The sequence below is a fragment of the Phalacrocorax carbo genome, chromosome 8 (assembly GCF_963921805.1).
Source record: "Phalacrocorax carbo chromosome 8, bPhaCar2.1, whole genome shotgun sequence".
Lineage (NCBI taxonomy): Eukaryota > Metazoa > Chordata > Aves > Suliformes > Phalacrocoracidae > Phalacrocorax > Phalacrocorax carbo.
In genome coordinates, this window is record NC_087520.1 from 43,668,256 (window position 1) to 43,690,455 (window position 22,200).

The following is a 22,200-nucleotide window of genomic DNA, read 5'->3' on the forward strand; positions in this document are numbered from 1 at the left end:
TAAAGCTGTGATCTTCCTGAGACCAGGGTTACCTGCAACAGCCCTGACTGTCAGTGGTTTGTCCCCATACAATGTTAGAAGTCCAGACGTTGTACGGGCGTCATCTGGCAACCTCGCACGCCAGCTCCGGCAGTCAGCAGGGGCCTGAGCGGCCGCAGCTGCCACAGCTGGCGTGGGTCACCGCAGGACACCGAGGAGGCTCTCCAAGTAGCTGTGCTCCATCCACACTGACTGGAAGCCAACAAAAATTGTCGGGTCTTACGAAGAAGCCGTCCTGCTGGGCATCCTGGCTTTCTGTGTGCATCACCTGAGCTTGCAAACCCTACAGCTCAGTGCCTGGCTTGCCCGATTCCCTCCTACCCCATCAATCTCAGGTGGGGGTAAGCCCAACATCTAAACGGGCTTTGCACACCTGCTTTATGATATCTATTATACAAGTTTTTTAAAAGCCCTCGGGAAAAGTACATATCTTTTGTAAATGATTTTAAAAAATGCCCCCCTCCTTTGAAGAGCTGTCGACGTGACAGGTGAAGACGGGCATTTACGTTACGACTGGGTCGCCATATCCCTTTAAAACAGAGTTCACAAATCCTTTGCACGCAGTTATCTTTATCACAGCCCTAACAGGCAACAATAAACCAGTAAGTACTAAACATGATCTAATAAACCTCCGTTTCAAGAGCTTTTCAAAGGAACCGACAACTGAAGAGGAAGGGAGATAAGCATTATCCACACTCACAGATGGGAATCCTGAGAGGTTTATGGTCTGGAAAGCAAAGACCGTTGTAAAACTCACAATAAATACCTTATGACCTTAAAATGACGGTTTTTCCCCAGCACTTACTTCTCCAACTCTAGCTGGGTCTTGAGCTTCTTCTTTGCTCCCATGGTGAGGGATTCAAACTTATTCAGATCTTCCTCAGTAAGACTCAGAAACTTGTAAAGAAAAAAAATGTGTGCTTAGTTTTACAGCCTGAAATATTCTTATTTACATTTTCAGGAAAGATCCATTCTGAAAGGCAACTTTAAAGCCTTTTTTTTTTTTAAACATATGTTAATTTAAGGAAAACTCTCTACTCCAGTTTTAGATTATAGAATCAGCGTAGAATAGAAGCGTGGGGGACTGGAATGAAAGAAAGAACATCCATAGATTAAATTTAATTAGGTGTGTGCTTATATTAACTATTCATTCACAATAAAGCTGAAGTAATCCGTGTACATATTAAAATAGAACTTTGTGCTACAAATGAGTTTAAGGATCTAGTTCTCTTAAAAAAAATCACTCCAGTTTTCCTAGTTGTGCCATTTGACACAGAACTCAATGGCAGTCCCCTCATCAGTTTAACTGGAAACTATACTCCAAAATTAAATTTGATAATAAAATATAGACATAGAATATGAAAGTAAAAGATACGTTCATAACATAATGTTATGAGAATTAAAGCCAAAGTATGCATAATAATACTTTTTTTTCTTAAAACACACTAGACTATGCACAGTTTTGCTGCTTTATTAAAGAAAAGAACACCGTATGTTTCCCTTCACATAAAGAAAATAAAATCAGACTACTCTGGTAACAGATTCTAATTAAATACACACAACATGCTACAGCCAGCACAAAGCCATCCTCATTTAGACCTGGCTCAACCTAAGTTCTTAGTCCACTGGAGGGCGTGCAAGGCTCAAAGACAGTAAGAGGACACGAATTTTACAGATGGAGCTGGGTAAATGCTGTAAAAGTATTCTATTTAGATAAAATCCAGCACACATCAGTATCATTGGTGACTCTTACTATGCAAATACATAAGGGATTATTTTTCCGCAAGAATTTTTTGCAGAAAACAAAACCCTCACATTCACTTGCAGGTCCGTGTGCACGCTAACGTTCATGTCAGCAGTCTCTCTGAATTTATTTTTTAAAAGTAAGGATAACCAAAGATTTTGGGAGAAAAATCAATCAAGAAGCAGAAATTTTTTAAAAAATCAACAAGTTTTAGTTATCTACTGCACATCAAAGGGATGAACAGGGAGCCAAAGCAGAGCCCTTAGGACGGCATTCAAGCATTCGGTGAAGAACGCTGGAACAGGCGGCAGCTGTTGAACAGCCCGGACGCAACACAGATCAAAACCAGAAAGAAGGTTTTCATCAAAACATTACTGCTTCAAGAGAGCGCAAACCTTCGCAGCATTTGCCAGTAACTTCTGCAAGTCTCAGTGCAGATGTTTGCAGCCTCTCTCTCCGCACTAGAAAACACAGGGATAATTTAAAAGCTGGCTCCCTTTTCTTAATCCGCTGCCCTACCTTCTCCATCGTGAGCTGTTTGAAGACAGGATAGTATTTGTGCAACCGCAGTTTCCTGAGCCAGTCTAAGATCCCGTTTTGCTCCTGTGTCTGAGGGGTCTGTGGACTGGAAGACATTAACATGGGTGAAGAAGAGGTGTCCATCTGGGTGCGATAGGCCAGCGATGAGCCAGTGCCTCCTGCATGGGAACAGTGGGGTAGTGCAACGGGAGCAGCAGCCGAGTGCTGAACATGATTCTGAGAAGACTGAATGCCAGCCACTCCACATATAGGTCTGCAAAATAGCAATGTAATTCGATTTAGCACACTGAGAATATCTGCCACCCAGAGCTCAGCTCCTACGGCCATACAAGCCTACCACTTTCCAGGATTTCTGGTAAAACCTGTGCTGTTTGATCCAAGTTAGAGATTTGTACCTGTGCTGTTCAATAGCGCAATACAGACGGTGCCGTTTATGGCAAATAGCGAGCCTTATCTTCAGCTTAAGCAGAGGACTCCTAGAATCACCGACAATGTATGTTCTACTACTTCTCTGTGATTTAAAAAAGGTTTAGAGAGAATGGCCGTGGTTCCGCTTTGCATTATCAAAAAGAAGCCCAAATTAACCCCGTGGAATTTTTTTTTTTTACATATCGAAGTGGCAAAATAACCCACAATATTGGCTCCTTGGAGGGTCTTGTTAGAGTAAATGAAAATTGCCTGTTCAGAGAATGAGCTCCGAGGTTGCTAAATCCTAACAGAAGGCAAGAGTTTCTTGCCTTCTTTTCCCCAAGGCTGACTTCTACCTCTCTTAGACGACATTTCCTTCCTCCCTCTGAAAGGAAAACCCCTGCTGTACAAGGGAACACGCAAATATGCTGCAGAGAGAAAAAAACCTTTCATGGATGCTCTAGTCTCCCTTTGCCCACAAAGACTTATACGAGCGATGACCAGATCTGTGCCTACAACTTGGATTAATTCCTTTAAGTATGTGACTGAGATCATTACGACTCGCGCAGTAAGCAGCGGATCACAAAGAAATCATCCACCACCGCGGCTCAACATTGAAGCGTTGATGCCAGATAGTAGTTACAGCTTCAAACGTTTTGAGAAACGCTGCTTAGAACGGGCGTGCCTAGGTTTTAGTGCCAGCAGGAACACTGCAGTTGTCTGATCTCACCTCCCACGTAACGCTGGTCAAAAGGTTTCCCTAAATTCTCCCCTGAACATACGCATTTCTTAGGACCAGAGAGCCACTGCTGATTTCACAGCCGCCAACGACGGAGATTCTGTCACAACCCTAGAAAGACTGGTCCAATGGTAACTACATTTTATATGCTTTAATTTTGAAGCCAAAGTTGAATTCTATCCTCCATTTCCAGTATTATACCATGTTATATTTTGACTTGCAGATTGCCTGGTACCTAAGTTTTGCTCTCTTTGCCATCAACTCACTGCAAAACTTCTCTTCAGGCTATTACCCACACTGAGCTCTTGCAGTTGTTATGACAAGGCACATTTTCTTAAGGCATTTAAGGAACAAACAAATGCCAACGCTAGGAATGCTACTGCCTTACACCAATATTCTCACCGTTTGCCTGTTTTGGGCAGACCACACGCTAAGGCTAGAATTTCTTAAAATCTTCTACAGATGCATATGGAAGCGTAGACGTCAATAAATCCCCAAGAGGAGACACATGATTACCTACGTAATGGGGTTGTACAACTAACCAGAACAAACGTAAACAAGAGAAATATTTTACCTTCCAGATGTTCCCAGCGTAGTTCCTACTTTGTAAAGGGAGGGGTTGCCGGGATCTAAAAAACAGGGAACAGAAGTTACATCAGTTTATGAAACGTACATCAGTAAATAAAGTTTAAGAATGATTTTTTAGTAAACTTACTTGAACTCTGAAGTTGCTGTGAAGGAGATGAAGTGCTGAAGAACTTCCTAACGTGGTCATTTTTCACCACATGGGAAGGTAACGGTGCCAAATACCTGCATGTTCAAAAGCAAACAGCCCCCCTCAGTTCCGTTACGTTTGATTTGCAGCTGCCTTTGCAATCTGATTGCAGACTGCGCAGGAAATTTTGAAATTACATTTGAAATTTTCAAGCAAAAACATAAAAACCCTTTCAAATTAATAACACCATGCAAATCCAGTGCAAAATAGGCTTGAAACGCATGGATATTGTTATCCTTAATACTCCTTAAACACCTTACCATTGTGTTGCGTTCACTGATGAGTGTTTCAGTAAAGATGCTTAGTTTGGGAACGCTGAACGCTTGTAAAGCAGATAACGTTCAAATATAAACTTGAAAATTTCCTTTCAAATTCATGAATCTGACGACCATAAAATATAGATATAGCTTATTTAATTTTCTCCTCTTCGAGATAAACAGCAGATGCAGAGTCTGGCAGCGCAGGGAAAAAGGCTGTAAAACTTATGTCACATTTTCCCTGGGATCGCTGTGCCTCTTGGGGAGAAAAAAGGCAATCTCCTAAAACTTTGCAGTGTATGAAGCGTATTCTATCAACATGACTAGACTTCTTGTTGTTACGCAAACCGGACTGCCTTTTGCCAAATCTTCTATAGCTTTGAAAAGGTATAAAAAGTTGATAAAGAAAGAGCATTTTTGACTGTATCTTTGTACTTGTTTTTTTTTTTAAAAAAACCTTTTGAGTAAAAAACAATCCAACTATACACACACACTCCAGCCTGCTTTCCACCTTGAAAAAAATCACAGTTCATTTCTGAATTTTTCAGACATGTAGCACTTAACATAACAAGCCAGCTTCTTCCTCTGCTCCAAAGATACAACCGTTGCTGTGTAAACGCAGATTGCTGTTCTATTAACCCAGATTTGTAGCGACTGTTGCTAAACAGCGACGGCAGCGCCATGCGTTCGCTCTTACCCCACCTAATTCGCATCAATCGGCTGTGATCCTCAAAGCACAGAAGGGACCGTTTGAAGTGTTAACGCTGTTTGCTGTGAAAAATAATTGAGGCATGCACCTGCTGGCTCAGGCTATGGAAAAACAATACCCACTGTGGCTCTGCCAACGGTGGACAAAAGTCCGCCCTGACTTAGGGAAAAGATGCTTAGCAGAAGCTCTAGTAGAAGTTAATTACTATTTTAAAATGTCATTTAATACTTCGCATAGATAAAGGCAGTAGTAGCTGAAAATCCTTTCAGTCCCTCCAATTTCCCAAGCAAAACTACTTCAGTATTTAGGAAGAAAGAACTGATGCGACCTGCCACAGATGATGATTTTTAAAATTGTGGTTTAGATTAGATAATGGCCAGGTGATCTGTGATAACGTCAGCAGGTACTATCGAAGGCTTCAAAACATTTTCAGCTGTTAATGGCTTCCAAAAACTTAATGGCTATAATACCTACCTACATTTTTTTAAATTAAAGTAAAATAAACACCACAACAACCTAAAACAACTGAGATAATAAAAAACTCTGCGAAAGGGTTGGGGGGAAAAAAATCCCCACAACCCATCCCTCAATTCAGAAGGATGACTTTTCAGGCAACTGTTTCTTCCTGAGTTTTGGGAGTTTTTTTAAAAGCAGTTTTGGCTATTTTTTTGAGCCCAAACCAAGCTTCTGCAAAGCCAATGATCCACTATTTGTTTTCAACAAGGAATGAGGAAATACAATTTCTCCAGGAAGCTTAATACAGAATATTATTACCATATGTATTTCTGAAGCAAGAATTCCTGAAAAATTCTTATGCACTGGAATTAGTAGAACATCATGAAATACTGCTTCGGATCCAGCTCGCTCTTGAAAGTAATTTAGAATATTAATATAATGTTTTTTTGCCTGTTTCTTTCTTCCACTTGGTGAAAAAAGCCAAGCGTCCAGATTGAAAAAAAAAAAAAACCACAACAAAAAAACCGAGCATACCTAAGGTCCGATTCCAGGTCCATGTGGTTCCGTTCTAGGTAAAATGAATCTGGACCAGCTAGGCAAGGAATGAATTTCTCCAAGTTTTCTTCAGGATACAGCTGAGATAGCTAGAGGCAGATATTACAAACAAGTGAAATGAAGACTCGTTACTCATATGAGATTCAAGGCACAGCAATTTGTAAGTCAAACATTTTATGAAATTCCATCTGTGTATTATCCCAGTACATTTTGAAAAGTGTCACTGAACAAAATTACATAGAGGGACAAAACATCTCTCCGTTTTCAAGCTATTTGCATATCGCCTTTACCTTTGAAATAAATTCAGTCACTTCAGTGGAAGATTTGGTTACCGACGTCACTGAAGAATCAGACCACAGGACCTTAAGAAGTAAAAAGCATTCAGTTTAGTAACTAGTAGTCAGGGATTTCAGTTTGGTTCCAAAAAGATCAATAGTAGGTATCAAGTGTCCCCCAGAGCCTGCAAGAAAGCTTTTAAGGTGTGACATCAAGAAGGAAAAACTTTTTTTGTGCACAAGTAACTATTATTCGGTCCCCCCTCGCTGCCCAGTCCTCACTGTTATTATACTTAACTATTCTGAATGCTTAAAAAAGCACTTCATAGTTGACGCAGCCGCTGTACACGTCCAGTATTAAGGAACAGACTACTAGGTAATGGAAATTTTTCCTTATTATTGTTAAAGGAAACAGCTGGTTTGTAGAATCCGATGTACAATACAAACAACTCGCCACAGCACAACAGTGCCTATTTATGATTAATCGACTCCATATGCCACACAAAGCTGAAGACGGCAGCAAATCACCCCAACTGCAAAAAAAAAAGGCAAAACCTTAGAAGTGAAAGCTGCAGTGACTGCTCTAGCTACGCTCTTTAGACACCATCTTGTATACGCCCTAGAAAAAGGAAATAGTTCAGTATCTCTTCCCATACGCTTTCTGCATGAAGTCATTACATTCTTAGATACAGAGGCATTTATTGGTTGTTGGATGATTAGTTTAACTGAGCCAAAAGTCAGGATTTCTCGGCACGAAGAATATCAGTGTGAGACTGGCCAATGACAAGTCCCCGCAGACTTAAGGTATCTATTAAAAGCGTTTGGAAGCCATATGGACCTTCAGCAGTTCTATAGGGGAAGAAGCTGGGTTTGTGCGTTTAAGAATCAGGAGGCCATCTTCTCACATGACACTAGTTTCAATGACAACTGAAAACATACACAAAGTTTTTCCAGCCATCAGAATGCTGCCAAAGAGACTGGTGAGAGGAGAGTATTTCAAAATATATTACATAATGGAGGAATTTCCTCTCTGCAGAGCTGTTACACAAAAAGTAAAGGGGGGGAGGGAAGAAGAAAGAAAACTTAAGCAGTTTCTGGTTTTACAAATCCTGTGGGGTTTTTGTTTTGTTTTTTTTTTTGAAGTTTGTGATAAACTAATACGTCTTTAAATTAATGAGACATTTCAGAAAATACAGGACAAACTACTTCTTTCTAATTTTGTAATAACCCGGCATTTGTTACAGCTTATGTTTTGCTAACTTGTTATAAATTTCAATACTTATAAAACAATAATGTGAACTGTAAATGCAGGAACAATAGCATTGCCAAGCAATGCTGAAAACACTAAACTGCTCCATCTATTGACCTTCTATTCCCAAGCTACTAAACAAAACATTTAATAGTTGGGTTTCTAACCCAGCAAACAGCAATTTATTAGCTCAGCTACGCTATGTACTGTTCTTTCAGCTTACAAGCTGTCAAGTGAAATACTGGTAAAAGTAATTTCAGGTATTTATAGAAAAAGATATTCCACAAGATAGTAATATGTAACTGGAGCCTAGACAACTGCATGCTTCACAAAGATTTTCAAAACCCCTTGAAAAAGTCCTTTCTATTATTAATGACATTTGGAACAATCATGGGATTTAGAAAATTCAGAACATTATCCATGAATCAAGTCATGCAGAGGTTAATGCTGTCAACGTCACAAGAAAATGCTGAACTGATGCTCTGTCTTGGGTGGTAGTTTGAAGGAGCACCTTTTTTTTTAAAGTTGTAGAAAATTGAAATTCTACTGTCCATTTTCCTTTGGGTTCTCCTTTTCTCACCAACGGTTTGGCTCTGTTGCCTCATTAAGCAAAGCAAAGACATTTTCTGGGCTCTGCATTCTGAATTTTGGAAGACGTTGTTCCAACTAGATGGGAGAACAGCAGTTTGTCATTCTTTCGCGCCAGCACCCAGAATCCAGTCTCTGCTATTAGCACAACGTTTCACAGAATGAAGTCATCCCTCCACAGAAATTGTAAGCAATGACCGAACCTCCAAAAGCTGTGTAAAAACAGGGAGGAGGAAGCCACTTCTCCTAGCAGCTTGTGGCTAACCACTCTCATTCCAGAGAAACTATTCTCACTTCCACTTTGAATTAGTCTGGCTCCAATTTGCAGACAACGGTTCCCGTCGTGCCTTTTTCTGCTAGATTAACGTCCCTTTTACCATAAAATATTTTCTTCCCTTTGAAAACGCTTTTATATGATACCCAAGTCATCTTTCAGTCAAGTTCTTTAACTCTCTCACTACATGGCATTTTCCTCAAGCCTTGAATCATTTCCATAGCTATGTTCTGTATTCAACAGCCCTTTGAAAGCCAGTAACACCTGAACCCTATGTCACAGCCTCACACTCCCTTCAATACCGAGCACGAAGATAAATGACCATCCTACCCCTTCTCCCGTACGTGCAGCACTGACCCAGGAGTCTACATTCTCTTTGCCCAGATGAAGATTTAAATTCTTCCATCCCTGCACACAGATACCCATTCTGTAAGCACAGCATGATAGTTTTCCCCTAAACGTATATTTTGCCACAACCTGCTGCATTAGAGTATTGTTACTTTGCCTGTGTCCCACTCTGCCTCATCCCCAAATAGTCATCAACAACAATTTACAACTACTTCCAAATCACTGATTATAAAATATGACTAGCATCTATCCCCAACGAGCTCCGCTAGACTGGTTTCTGGGATCTAAAAATAAGGTTTGAAAATTTAACTCCTCCTTAAGCATTATCCTCCCTTCTTTCATAGTGGGAACAAAAAACCCAATCACAGAAACTTACCTCAAAGGAATATTCAACATTTCTTTCATTCTTCTTGTGTGTCAGTCCCTTTAGCTCCACTTTTTCAACACTCACTATGAAAAAACAAAGAGATAAGAAGAATGAGGAAGATAATCTTAAATGCATGCAAAAGGGCTGGCTCTTTGGTAGTGCTGGGACCTGCTCGGAGAGCATCGGGCGACCCGCGGCAGTGCCACGGGTGCACAGCTCAGGCTTGCCTCGCTCGGCAGATAGGAAGGTCGATACCGCTGCTCCGTGATGCTTTCCATTCTAGCCTCAGCAAGGCTTCGTTTCAAACAGCACCCAAACAACAGATTAAACGCCAAGTTTTTTATTTCCTCATGGCCTTATCACGGCACTAATCGGCGTAATAACAGACTGCTACGCAAACGTGCGTGGATCTATGTTACTAACATCATAGGCAAGTACCATCCCTCTGAGGGAAACTGGCACACAGAGAAACAAACATGGGCAAAAGTCTCCATGTTTTCAGGGGCTGGTTTTGCAAGGAGTTTAGTGTTTCATGGAAAATTTCAGCCTCAATTACTGCAATTGGAGTAAGTTGTAAGCAAAACCAGGATCTTACTGTGGAAAGGGTTGAACAACAGTACAGGTCACGGCTTCCATCTCTACATGATCTCAGGCGTCCCATATTTGATATGCTAAATTCTTGGAGACTCTCACTCCCCAATACGCACAGATCAGAAATTCCACCATGCTAAAATTTAAGATTATTTTACTGACTTTCTATTTCTCTTGCAAATTTCTCCTGCCTTTTGACTGCACACATAGGGATACACGCACAGATTTTTTTCACACAAAAAGCCAATTTACATTAGCTTAAAAATTCAAAAGCAATTATACTAGAAGTCACTAGAATTTCACCTCCGAGTGACAGGTGCGTGAAGGGATGCGTGCTGTGTATATTGTGTTTCACTTAGCGGTCCTAACGAGCAAAACCCAGAGCCCTGCCATTTTGTTTCTGGGGAATCACTATTTACCAGATGTTTACCTGTTTTCAAGACTATTTATATGCTACATTACCTGTAAGACTCAAATGTGTATTTATCACATATTTTCCTTGTAATGTAACTGCACGACCACAGTTGCAGCGCAAACGTCACAGCAACAACATCACAACAGGCAACCTGTTTGATCGCTGTTCCCCACGGTGGGACTTCAGCCAAAGCCACCCTATCGCCAGTCTGCAGCTTGATTTGCCTCGACCTGGAAACAATCGTGACCTGAAGTCTTCACCGTGGAGACTGAACAATTTTTGTTGTGCCCTCATTCAAAAAGTGTTACAACCTAGGTCTTGGCTGCTTTAAAGATCTCCTCTTTGAGCCTTAGTTATTTGCAGTCAAAATTTTTAGAGCTGGCAAGTTTTAAATAGATCTACAGATATATCTTGGGGAGATTCCGATTGGACACCAGAGGGACATTTTTCACAGTGAGGACAGTCACCACTGGAATCATCTCCCCAGGGAAGGGGTTGGCTCGGCCACGTTGGGCACCTTCAGGAGTCGCCTGGACAGGGTGCTGGGCCATCGTGTCTAGGCTGGGCTCTTCCCAGAAAGGTTGGGCTAGATGATCCCTGAGGTCCCTTCCCACATGGGATTCTGGGATTCTGCGATTTGTGCCTGTCTTTAAATTACAGAATTAACATCCCTTTTACAATCATCTCAACCATTCCTTCTCCCTGTAATTCCTAGTTACAATAACATAAATCCCTGAGTTTATGAATAATGTCAGTTCATCACTTACTACTTTCTCCTGCATATTATGCTTTTTGTAGAGACTTGCTCCGCTTAAAGTTTTCACTGGATTCCTCTCATGCTTCTGAAATGATTTTACAGTACTACCGCGCTGTCACATTGCATGCTGAGCACCACGGGAATAAATCTTCTGTGTGCCAAATAATTGATGAACTATCTAGACAGTATGTAGTGGCATGAAGATTTAAATATGCACATGGTTCAGAGGTTTTCTTGCCATTTGAAGAAAAATCTACCTTGGTACGCTTATTTAAGGGAATTGAGGGCACCCTTAACTGTGATCACAGTTAAAATACACTGAATATTGATCAGAATTGCATGTACTTCAGAATTATAATCGGAAAGAACTTGCAGAGGGGATATTGAGAGGGGGTGTCACCACACTGCTGGTGAAACAGCTGAGGAATGTGCAAATAACTTGTAGAAAGCCTCGCGTCAACTGCTGCAGCGTCTGGTTTTGGAGTAGGACAAAGGAAGCCAGAAAGACATAGCAAGTGTTACTTAACATTTGTCATCGATAGCAAATCCAGTGTCGCTTTACCAAAACTGTTATCATGGGCATTTCTACAGTATTCAGATACCACCTCTTCCATCTATTCTTTCTTCCTCCACAGTAAGTCAAGCAAAATAGGATTACTATCAGTATAAAATAAAGCTATTTCTGTTTTACTATGTGTTAATAACAAACTTTAACTCACCTCGTAGATTTTGTTGTGCTGACAGTTACGTGACCTTTTCATGCTAAAGTGCTGGTCTGAATGTGTCCAGTTAAATTCACTGCAGCAGATTATATTATCCTCTGGAAAACGACTGCAATTAGCAAAGTGAACCCTTAGGTAGGTATTTCTGCAGTGATCCTGAACCGAACCTTGTAAGATTAGGTCTGATCTAGAGCATAAAATATAGTTCATGCAGCAGCAATATGCTTCTAGGGACAACTGGCTGGGACACTTCTAATGTCATACAAAGTGCTCCAGTAACTTTCTCCCAATACTGTGAAAAATACCATCTGCCAAAAAAATTCTAGAGTTCTTGTTTAATTCATCAAGTTGTATGTTTTTGTTATGTGGTCTCTCACATACTCTTTGTGTTATTTAGCTTGTGGTTGATTTTATTAAAATAGCCTTCCTAAACTTACGAAGCTTTACTCTATTCAGAGCAATCATACAAAATTCAGGAAGAAAAACGTGCCACCTACCAGGCAGGAGTGAGTGGATATTAAATGTGCTGTCTAACAAATTGTAAAGTAAAAACAAGAATTTATTTTTTTTTTACTGTATTTACTCTCAAGCACATGGGAAATTGCTCAAAGAGCTGCCTCTACCCAATATTGCTATCAACAATTCCACAACCAGAAAAAACTTTGTACGAAATTAAGGACACATGATACTGTGTCTTTTCAGGATGCTGAATTCAGCAAAACTCAAGCTTCCCAACCCAGGGGATAAAAAGAAAAAAGTTAACGTTTCTAATTCAGAAGATAGCCAGAGCAAGTATATTTGCACGACCTTAAATCTGAACTTTAGGTCTGGAACTAATCAATGGGAACTCATCCACAAGCAGTCCAAGCTCTGCTCTCCACATTAGGCTTTGTTGTTGTGCACGGGACAGGAAGGGAGCACAGCAGCTTAGCAGGGCATTAGCCATGATACAAGACCTCAGAGATGTACCCTTCCGTCTGCTCCCCTCTCCCAGATCCAAGAGAAGTGCTTGTATGTGTACGTGTACATGCCTCCCTCGCTGCCAGGCTAAGCTGCACTGGCAGAGGCACAGAAGGCTTTGCATTGTGGAGATTTATCCATAATTATCTGGGAAATTAAGGCAGGTAAGTGAAACAGCAGGATGAGATCACAATTGACATGTGAACGGTGTACAGAAATATGGAGGAGGTTTGTGGAACTTCAGTGCTGTAGGAGAGGCTCCCATCAAGGCTGTGGCACCCCCGCGTTACAAGTGTCCTGTGGCACCATTCAGAAAAGGGCAGAGTACTGGGGCATCACCACACAGCCCTAAGCATGCACACGTAGTTACTAGGAATCAGATTTAAGTAGCTGAACCTTTGTCTTTTGCTGAACTCTACTTTGAAAGAGCAACATAAAGCACAAACACATCTTTATTCACTTGCAGAGATTGTCTGTAATCAAATTTCTTAAAGTAATAAAAAATTATTTGCCACATTCTTCATGTAGTTTTCAATTGTACACAGAATTGTATCAAGTATGGAAGCTTACGTCTGAAATACTGCAGCAGAGGCAGTCAGTTCCTCTGACGGGTGATTTCCAAGTCATCTCTTCTCCTTTCCAAATAGTGCTTCCGCCCCTGCACTGTTCCAAAACACCCAGGTAAAACAGAGCCAGTGACTTTGAAGACACTTTATTCAGTCGTGTTTTCCTACTCCAGCCTGGGATTCTTACCCATTTGGCTGATATTAGTGCATTTGTCATCTGATCAGTGAAGGTTTCTCTGAAGGCGCAGTCAACTCCTTCCCTCTTCTCACGACCAGTTATTATACCCTCTGGCTTTCTTGATGCCAGCCATTGCCCAGCCTCTCCCTCTGAAAGAGCAGGATCCTGGACCTTCTCCTCCTCCTAAAATGTCAGCAGCTACATGAAGTGAAAGACCAATTCAAACACTTTAGGATTAACCACTCCTGGCCAGTCAAGGTCAGGGTAAAACATGCAGTGGATGTGGGCAAGAGCAGTAAAGACATTTTTGGAAGCCACCATAATATCCCACTGTAGGTTGTGGTGGGGTTTAACTCCCTTTTTTCAACTTCTGGATCAAGTCACTGTTCACCAGTAAAAGGACTACAGAGATCAATGCCTCAAGCCACACAGAATTTGTGTTCCTCCCAAAAAGGTAAAAATTTCAAGACAATCACAAGCGTTGGTTGAAGGCTAGCCCTTTTTCATGATATCTAATACTTGAGCACTAACACCAGAACTCTGTAATTAAATCAAACACCCATTCCGTCTTTAACCAGTTGTACTGTGCACATCAGTATAATCTGTACCAGTATGTTTTACCTTTAAATTTCACAAATAGCTTTACACAGCACCTTTTTTTTTTTAGCAATTCTCTTTACCAAAAGAAAACATGCATGAGCATCTAGAGGGTGGGGTGTTTTTTCGCACAAAACTAGATAAAACTACAGACAAGACTGCAAGCCAGGAGCACATCACGAGAGCCGAGCAACTGGGTTAAAGTGAATGACATTGAAACGACCAGGAAGAATTTACCACCCAGGCTGAAAGTGTAATTTCTACTCCACAGCTAGCTAGTCATTCTCCTTTTCATTAAATCACTGCCTGTAGGTTCAGTTTACATGGCCTGTAGCACAGAAACCCTGTTCTCCAGCATTCAGGTGGCAAAATGTGAGTGTCATGAGACTGGGTTGAACCTGTGCAGCTCCTGTGACATGGTACTTGGCAAAAAAAAAAACAAACCAGAAACGCTACAAATTATTTTTAAGCAGGGGAAAAAACGCAAGTAAAATTCTTTAGTTTGTGTTACGATTATGTACTTGGGCCTCCTCTATAAATTGATGCTTCTGGATTTAAAGACTTACTAATTTTCATTTATGAAGTTGTACCTTCATGGAAATAAGCACTTGGGCACAAATACAGCAACTGACTTTTTGCAGAAAAGGTCTACCTAACAAAAAGGAACTAATAAAATACTTTCCACATCCTTGTTTACACAGAAGTGGTAACCAAAAAATGCAACACCAAGACTTTCACATGCCATCTCCTCTTGTTTTTTGTTGTTTGTTTTTTTTTTAATACTTCAAAAGCAGCATTACTCAATTACTGTTGCCCATTAGACATCAGAAGGTAATCCCAAGTGACTGCACAAAACCCCACCGCCTCCCCGCTCAACCCTCAAACCCACCAGTATTTACATTCCCAAACATACAGGCAAAAGTGAGGAAAAAAAAACAGGAAAAAGTTTATTTGCTAGTTTCAAAGCATATTTATGGCAACAAAGCACATGAAATTACCAGGTTTGGTCTTTGGTTTTTTTAAACAAAAAGATTAATGGATCAAGTGAACTGAAGCTAAGAAACTGCTTATAAAGTATCGGCTTAGGAGGGTTCTTTGCCTGTTTTTCAGCAAGCTTCCTGCTTCCACGTTTCTGATCTCTTTAAAGCTTTTTATCTAGGCTATGATGGAGGATTTAAAAAAAACCCTAAGAGATACTCTTCTTACCAACAAATACATTGATCCTCTTCTGCCACAAACATACAAGACCAAGTTTTCTAATCAACTAAGTTACTTTTTTCCCTAGCCTCATACGCCTCAAAACTTAATTTTTTTCATTAACTGGAATACTGGAGGCCTGAAGAAAACTTGCACAATCAAATATTAGTTTTTCAAAGCACATACAGAAATGGTTGGCCGGAGCCTGCAAGATTAACAGCAAGCTGCAGTCAGTGCAAATTGAGACCTAAATAACTCGGGTATTGATCAGTATCTTTCAGGTTGCTGAGAGCTTCATGTTAATGTTAAGTCCCAGGATCTCAAATCAGGTAAATCTCATGTTTATTTACTACAATTCGTTTCAACAAATCAGACCACAACAATATTAGCTTGTAATAGCTTTGTCATTAAAGCCAAAAAAGAACCGGCACTGTTGATCTGTTCTTCAGAGGCAGGTTTCAGTGGAAGAGCGTCCCCAGGGCCTCACTTCGTAAAAAGCTTACATGAACTTGGCCCTAATAGCCTCTGAATCACTAAATACTACGAAGAAGATGACACTGAAACCATTCAGCTTGAACACTGCTCTATTCAACACCCAATACACACACCTTGGACTGTTTCACGACACATTAACTCAAACTATTCCTTTTAGGTAAGAGATATCCAATCTGCATCAAAATATTGATGGGCCAGGGTCCAAATAATGGAATAACAAGAGATGCTCGGTGGTATGTAATGTTCGTACTTAGCAGAAACCGTGCTTCTGGGGAGTGAAAGAACATGAAAAGGCAGGTCATATAATAGTCTTAATATGCAAGAGTATCAAGCGATTAAAGTGTAAGAGGTAAGTTTAAGTGACAAACCCACATAGCGCAGCTACCAGCTTGTCTATCTATAGCTATGCCAGATGGAAAAATTGCTTCCACTCGAGAGCATCAAGAACTGTTCAGAGTATTTCCTTAAAAGTGAGGGAAGACATGTAAGGAAGTAACATCACTTTCGAAACCACTTATTCTACTCCTTCTAGAAAAAGTCAAATATGGGAAAGGATGGAGTGATTCTTTCTACAGTTCACTACATTTTGTCAGGTAAGAATGACCTTTCATTATTATATTAGTAGTGAAGAAAAATGGCATCTCATTCTCAGAGCTCTCCAGGCACAGCAGAGTAACTTATTATCTTAACCTGTTTTCACATAATACAGTGGTTATGGATTGAGAAAACATGTGAAGGTGTAATTGAAACACTTAACGTGATCCCAAACCCTTATGCAAGTAAAGCTGCTGCTTGCTAAGAAACATTTAAACTGAACCAAAGTTATGTAGAACTTACATCCCCCCTCCAAAAGAGGGCAGAAGAAATTTTGGTTGGTATGAAAACACAGTAAGATCTTTGCTTTTTCTTCCTGCACAAGGTCTTCAAATATTCCACGAAGCCTGACCCATCAAGGAAATCAAAAACTGTGTTCCAGGGAGAAGACTACTGCATTTACAGTATCTTTGAAACTTAGCAATGGCCACAGCAATGAAAAAATCATTGAAACACTCTTGAAAAGAAGTCACACATTCACTTGAGACTCCAAATGGAGCAGTCACTTTCTGATTCGCAAATTCTTTAAACCAAGTATCCTGCAGGAACTAATTCTGCCTGGCTAACACAAATTCAGGAGACAGGACTAATTACCATCACGCCTTTCATTTAGAAAAACAAAGGAGGGAAAATTTAGCAGAAAAGGGGCCTCTACTTTTCCCCATCCCTGCCAACTGAAGCTGGTGAAGCAGGGTCTGTCATAGTCCACGACCCAAGAACTACTGGCCAGCGGTTACTGAGCACATCACATCGCTGCTGCTCCCTGCATTTCTACTTTCTGGCCTTTACTTCAAGATTAAGTTTGTGGTTCCTTAAAAAGTCAATGCTAAGTTGGTCTTTTCATAAGAGAGCTGATTTTGTGGCGAGAAAAGGGAGAAAACAGAACTCAGTTTAAAGACTTGTTCGGACCCAGTTCAGCCTCATAATAGGGCCCACTGTCTGGTTTTTCTGCTAGTGACTCTTCAGATGCAAAGTAGAAGAGCAGACAGCAGCTTTTCCATGGTGTTTGCTTAAAAAGGAAGCTACCGCTAGGAAAAAACTCATAACCAAACAGAACAGTTTTACTAGTTAGCAAGAAAGCGTTCTGGCTGGCTGCTGCCTCTACAAAAACACACAGGAAGACACTGGAAATTAAAGCTTCATGGACATAAAATTTCTGTTAGCAGCAACATTAGTGGGAGAAACGCTGTCAGAACTGCCATTTTTCTTTAAGAAATAAGGGTTCTTCCAATTTAGAGAATATTTAAGATCAAACCCAACACATACTTACAACATGAGCTTAAGTGACAAGTTAATGCTACTTTAAAAGCAAGACTGAAGACTATGAACTGCAATATTCCATTGGAAATAATTACACTGCTTTTTTGTTTTTAAAAATCAAGAATATTAGCTTACTTCTGGCAGCATAAAAGAAGCAATAATACACTGGGATTATATCGCTCACCCCCAAACTAGTAGTTTTCATGTTCCTGCTATTTCCTCAGTTTGGCTTATTTAACTTGCCAACTAAGTGACCTTTTTATGTTTCTCTAAAAAAAGGCAGATATTAAAAAAATATCTGTATATCTTAGCTTTCAAGATTTTAATTGAATGCATACACTGTTTTGAGTAATACTGAATGATACTGTCAGCACTTCAGCAGACCACAAATCCAATCAACCTAAAGAATGGTTTCGCAACTTCACTGGATTCAAAAGCTTAAATAAAACAAAAAGCTGTCTGCACTGAAGGCTGGAGAAGACTCCCATCTGGACAGGAAGATGTAAAACCCAGAAGAATCAGTCAGCTGCTTTCAAAAAAATCAAGATACAGCTTCAAACGCTAATTTGAAGGTTTTTCTTACCAAATACTTCAGGCCAAGAGTACTAACTCCTGCATTACTGCTGCTGAACTGCCTGCCATTGCCACTGAACAGACAACTGCCTTACAAGCTGCATTTTTTCTTTTCTAATGCCAGAAAAAGCTTTTACGGAATAAATTATCCCGAAAGGGCTGCTGTATTGGACATATTTGTGTAACAGCTCCACCGCCTTACTAAATCTGAGCACCAACACATGTCACTAAACAGGTGCTGTGCCTTGAAACATATACTCACCAAGGATATGCTGTTGAAATATATATAATAATGCTCTGGGCAGAAAGAGACCTATGATACAGTGCCAAGAAAGGCTGCAAGGGTTTGACATTAGTTAGGGACAACTGAGCAACAGGTAAAACTCCTTAATTCAAGTAGCTCTAATCAAGCGAAGATGTAGCTCTTTGTAATGTCAGGCACAACACAGCTGAAAAGGAATCCTTAACTATGTTTTTAATACCACAGAAACACTGTGGCATTTTCAAGCATGATTTTAGGTAAACACTCTCAACACTGAAGGCTTAAAGGTATCCTACAACAAATTCAGAGACACTAATCACAGTGCTTGAGATTAAGCATGTGCTCAGGTTTGGCTGCTTGGGGGCCGGGGGCTGCTTGTTTTTTAAAGGACTTTGGAATTTAAGTTGTAAAATATATTTACTGCCTGATTCCCCAAGCTGGCTAATGCTACACGTAACTGCAGCTAATAAAGTATTTTCTTTCGATATTAACTGAGAAAAGCATATCTAAGTTACAAATGCAGCTGTGTACTTCATTTGCTTAGAAATCCGGCCCAATGACTCATCTTCCTTCTTCTATTTAACAACAGTAGACTTCTTGGAGGAACGCGCAGCTCATTTTGAGAAGTACTTCTGCAAAAAAGTGACTGTAAGCCCAAACGCTCGGTTTGAAGGCAGCTTCAGTAACCACTAACATACATTCTTGTACAGGCAATTAAAATAAGCAGGCTGCCCATATCTAATTACGCAGCCCAGGCTAGTAAAAATATCTCTGCCATCAAGACGGATGTTCAACTTTGTATATAAATACTTTTACTTACTGGATAAGTAACATGCAGTTGTATATTTAATCTAGTTTTATCTGATCAAGTGATTATTTTATTTACTGTTCTTAGATCACTTTTAAACAAAATCTTGGCTTTGTATCCTATTTTTAAGGGAAGGTTAGCTCATCCTAGATGAGTCTTATGCTTCCCTAGAAAGGATTTTCTCTGGCACATAACTCACTGAACCCCCGCAAACCCAAGGCGAGCCAGATGATTAGTTCTAATCCGAATGCTGTATTTGCCTACAAAACTAAAAATGCAAAGTCAGTTTGCCATGGAAAACACTCTTGGTAGTGTAGGCCCCTTCCCTAACCACAGGTTTTGTGCTAAAGTGTACCAAACCCCAGGCTTCACTAAATCCCAAACATCACCGGAGGAAACAAACGCAATGCAGCTGAAGCCTCTGAAGTGTCTGCATGGAACAGACGCTTACCCTGAGCTTAGATAGGGAACACAAGCCTCGCCGATGCACCCTGAAAGGAAACCAGATGGGGAAAGCATGACACATCAGGTAGTCACCACAGCTGGGAATCTGAGCTGGCATTTGCTTTGAAGTTTTGAGCAATGTCCTAAATACAGATGGACAAATCGAGTCTCACACCAACACACAGACCCACCAGTAAAATAATGCAAGATGCCACCTTTGAGTGCAGTTTGAACTAACAACAAGCCTCCTTTTGAGGGATGAGGAAAATGGGAACTGAGTTAAGGTTGCCTACTACCCATTAGCTTTCCTTCATCACACAATATTTTACTCATTTAAGCCTTCTAGGTTCCACTCAGACAATTATAATCCACTGTTATTCTTAAAAAGACCCAGTCCCCACTGCATAAAACCAATTACAGTTGTAATCAATCACAGTTGCATCCAATGAAGATTTGCCCAGCAACACTTTAAGCTTAAAAGCCACCAAGTCAGGACCAGAACGTTACATATATTAATTATACATATTATATAAACATGTTTATACTTTTTTCCACAGCACAAGTACAGATTGTGGGCTGCAGCATGTAACCATATATCGGCATAGAAGGACCCGTCAGTGAGATTATAAGGCAGCAGCTGCTCAGCCAGCATGCCCTGGCTTGAAGGGCAATCTGGTGATAAAACACCAGAGCGCTGAGATCAGATGGCCGGCTGCTCCAACCTTGGCCGAAGGATTTCTTCAGCTACCTAAGAGAGTTAAGAGTTTCCAACTCTGAAGCAAAAATACAGCAGAAATGTGCATTTCAAACTCAAAGGCACACGAACGCATGCAGCTAGTCCGACTTGAAAGACAGCTTCTCCAGACCAGCATAGTTTAATGCTCATGTAAATAAGCACGTGCTGTTTTCTGCATTTTTGAGAGCAGTATCAGCATCTTGAAACTCATGACTAAGGCTGCAATAACAAGCAAGCATGAGCAGCAAGGACAAAGTAATTTTATATCACTTCAATTTTTTTCCCCTAAAGAATTATAGCATGAAAGCCTTGTTAACAGTGAAAAAATATTCTGTTAGCATACTATGTAAAAACACCAGACTAAGGGACTAATCTAGAATAGGCAAAATCTTGAGTACATACAGTCTTGCCAAGAGCCACAAATGCATTCAAGTGCTTAGTTCAGTGAGAAACAAATATCCCTCTGCACAGCCATTTCTGTGAGGTTCTCCTTTTGTTGGCAGTTATGTCCTCGTACATTTTCAGGTCTCTGGTCTCAGGCTTTAATATTCTTGTTCCCTTTCATACTTTGTGTAAGTCATTGTTCCTTCATTCTGGATCCCAGACAAGATTTGACCAGTAATTCAAAGAGACAAAAAAGTTCTAATCCAGCATTTAAGCTTATTTTGAGATACTGTACAACTACAAGACAACTGTTTCTGTAACACATCTATGAAGCAAATACAAAAGGGAAGAGAAGACTAAAGTAGATTTTACCAGTATTTGCCAAGGCAGTGAGAGCGCCCAGGAACTCGAGTGAAAAGAACAGAAACAAAACCCAAACCCCATCCACTAAAAACCTCAAAGCCTTGAAGCTTTGACTCTCTCCACACTTGCCACTGGATTCTTCAGTATGCAGTACAGAATGAAGCAAAACACTTCTGCAGTAGTGGGATATCTAGCAAATCCCTGAACTATTTAACAACAGGAACAGGAAGGAACACAAGCTTTGAGATCCCCAAGCCATTAATACCTATTTCACACCTACTGGTTTTGCGGACAAAGTTCACTTACTGCACTCTTCCAAAGGGCTGTTTACAAGAAAAATAAGGTCTGAATGCTTTGCAAATATGATGGTCCAACTGTATCTCTGCTTGGAAGATGCGCATTGAATAATTCATCCACAGAAGTGGAAAACACAACAGAGATAATCTTCTAAGGTACTGTTGTGTTTTATGCCATTTCCTTTCAGCTGCGTATATTAATGATGTAATTATAGCAGGGCTACCCCTTTGAGTTACCGTTAAAAATAGCAGCCGCACCATACGCTGATGAAACGCATCCACTCCAGGCAGTGAAGTAATGCAGCAAGTCCACTGCCTTTTTTTCCAGGGAGATGAAAGAACAAGTCAGAATGCAAATCAAATATTAACCTTTTAGCTTAGTGTTTCCAGGCACCTGAGAAATAAGATTTTCTTTAATCAAAACCATTGTTTTGCATAATTACAGCCTATGGCTTTCCAGCATAAAAGAGCAAGAGAAAATGCAATTAGAAATGAAATCTGACAAAGCGCCTCAGCAATGCTAAAGCTGACTATTTGTCTCATCCTCTACTTGTGTGGCACACAGTACCAGATACACCATACGGATCAGAGCCACAGTTCCTCTATTGCAGGAACGCGTCTGACAGCACTACCATCAAACGCTTAAAGAAAGCGCGAGATACCTGCCTATACGCAGGTT

At 40.4% G+C, this 22,200-nt stretch overlaps 1 protein-coding gene across 2 annotated transcripts in view; it reads right to left on the reverse strand.

Annotated features, from left to right (window-relative positions):
* The window catches only part of ZCCHC14 (zinc finger CCHC-type containing 14), a 53,539-nt gene that overhangs the window by 6,112 nt on the left and 25,227 nt on the right, over positions 1-22,200 (reverse strand). The window contains exons 3-9 of one of the 2 annotated variants that reach the window (XM_064459722.1): positions 9,333-9,406; positions 6,513-6,584; positions 6,202-6,311; positions 4,186-4,280; positions 4,045-4,099; positions 2,303-2,576; positions 845-936 (exon numbers count right to left, since the gene is read on the reverse strand). In XM_064459722.1, coding sequence (XP_064315792.1) covers positions 845-936; positions 2,303-2,576; positions 4,045-4,099; positions 4,186-4,280; positions 6,202-6,311; positions 6,513-6,584; positions 9,333-9,406 — 772 coding nt within the window. The remainder of the gene's footprint in view (positions 1-844; positions 937-2,302; positions 2,577-4,044; positions 4,100-4,185; positions 4,281-6,201; positions 6,312-6,512; positions 6,585-9,332; positions 9,407-22,200) is intronic. The other variant, XM_064459724.1, reaches the window with a different exon arrangement.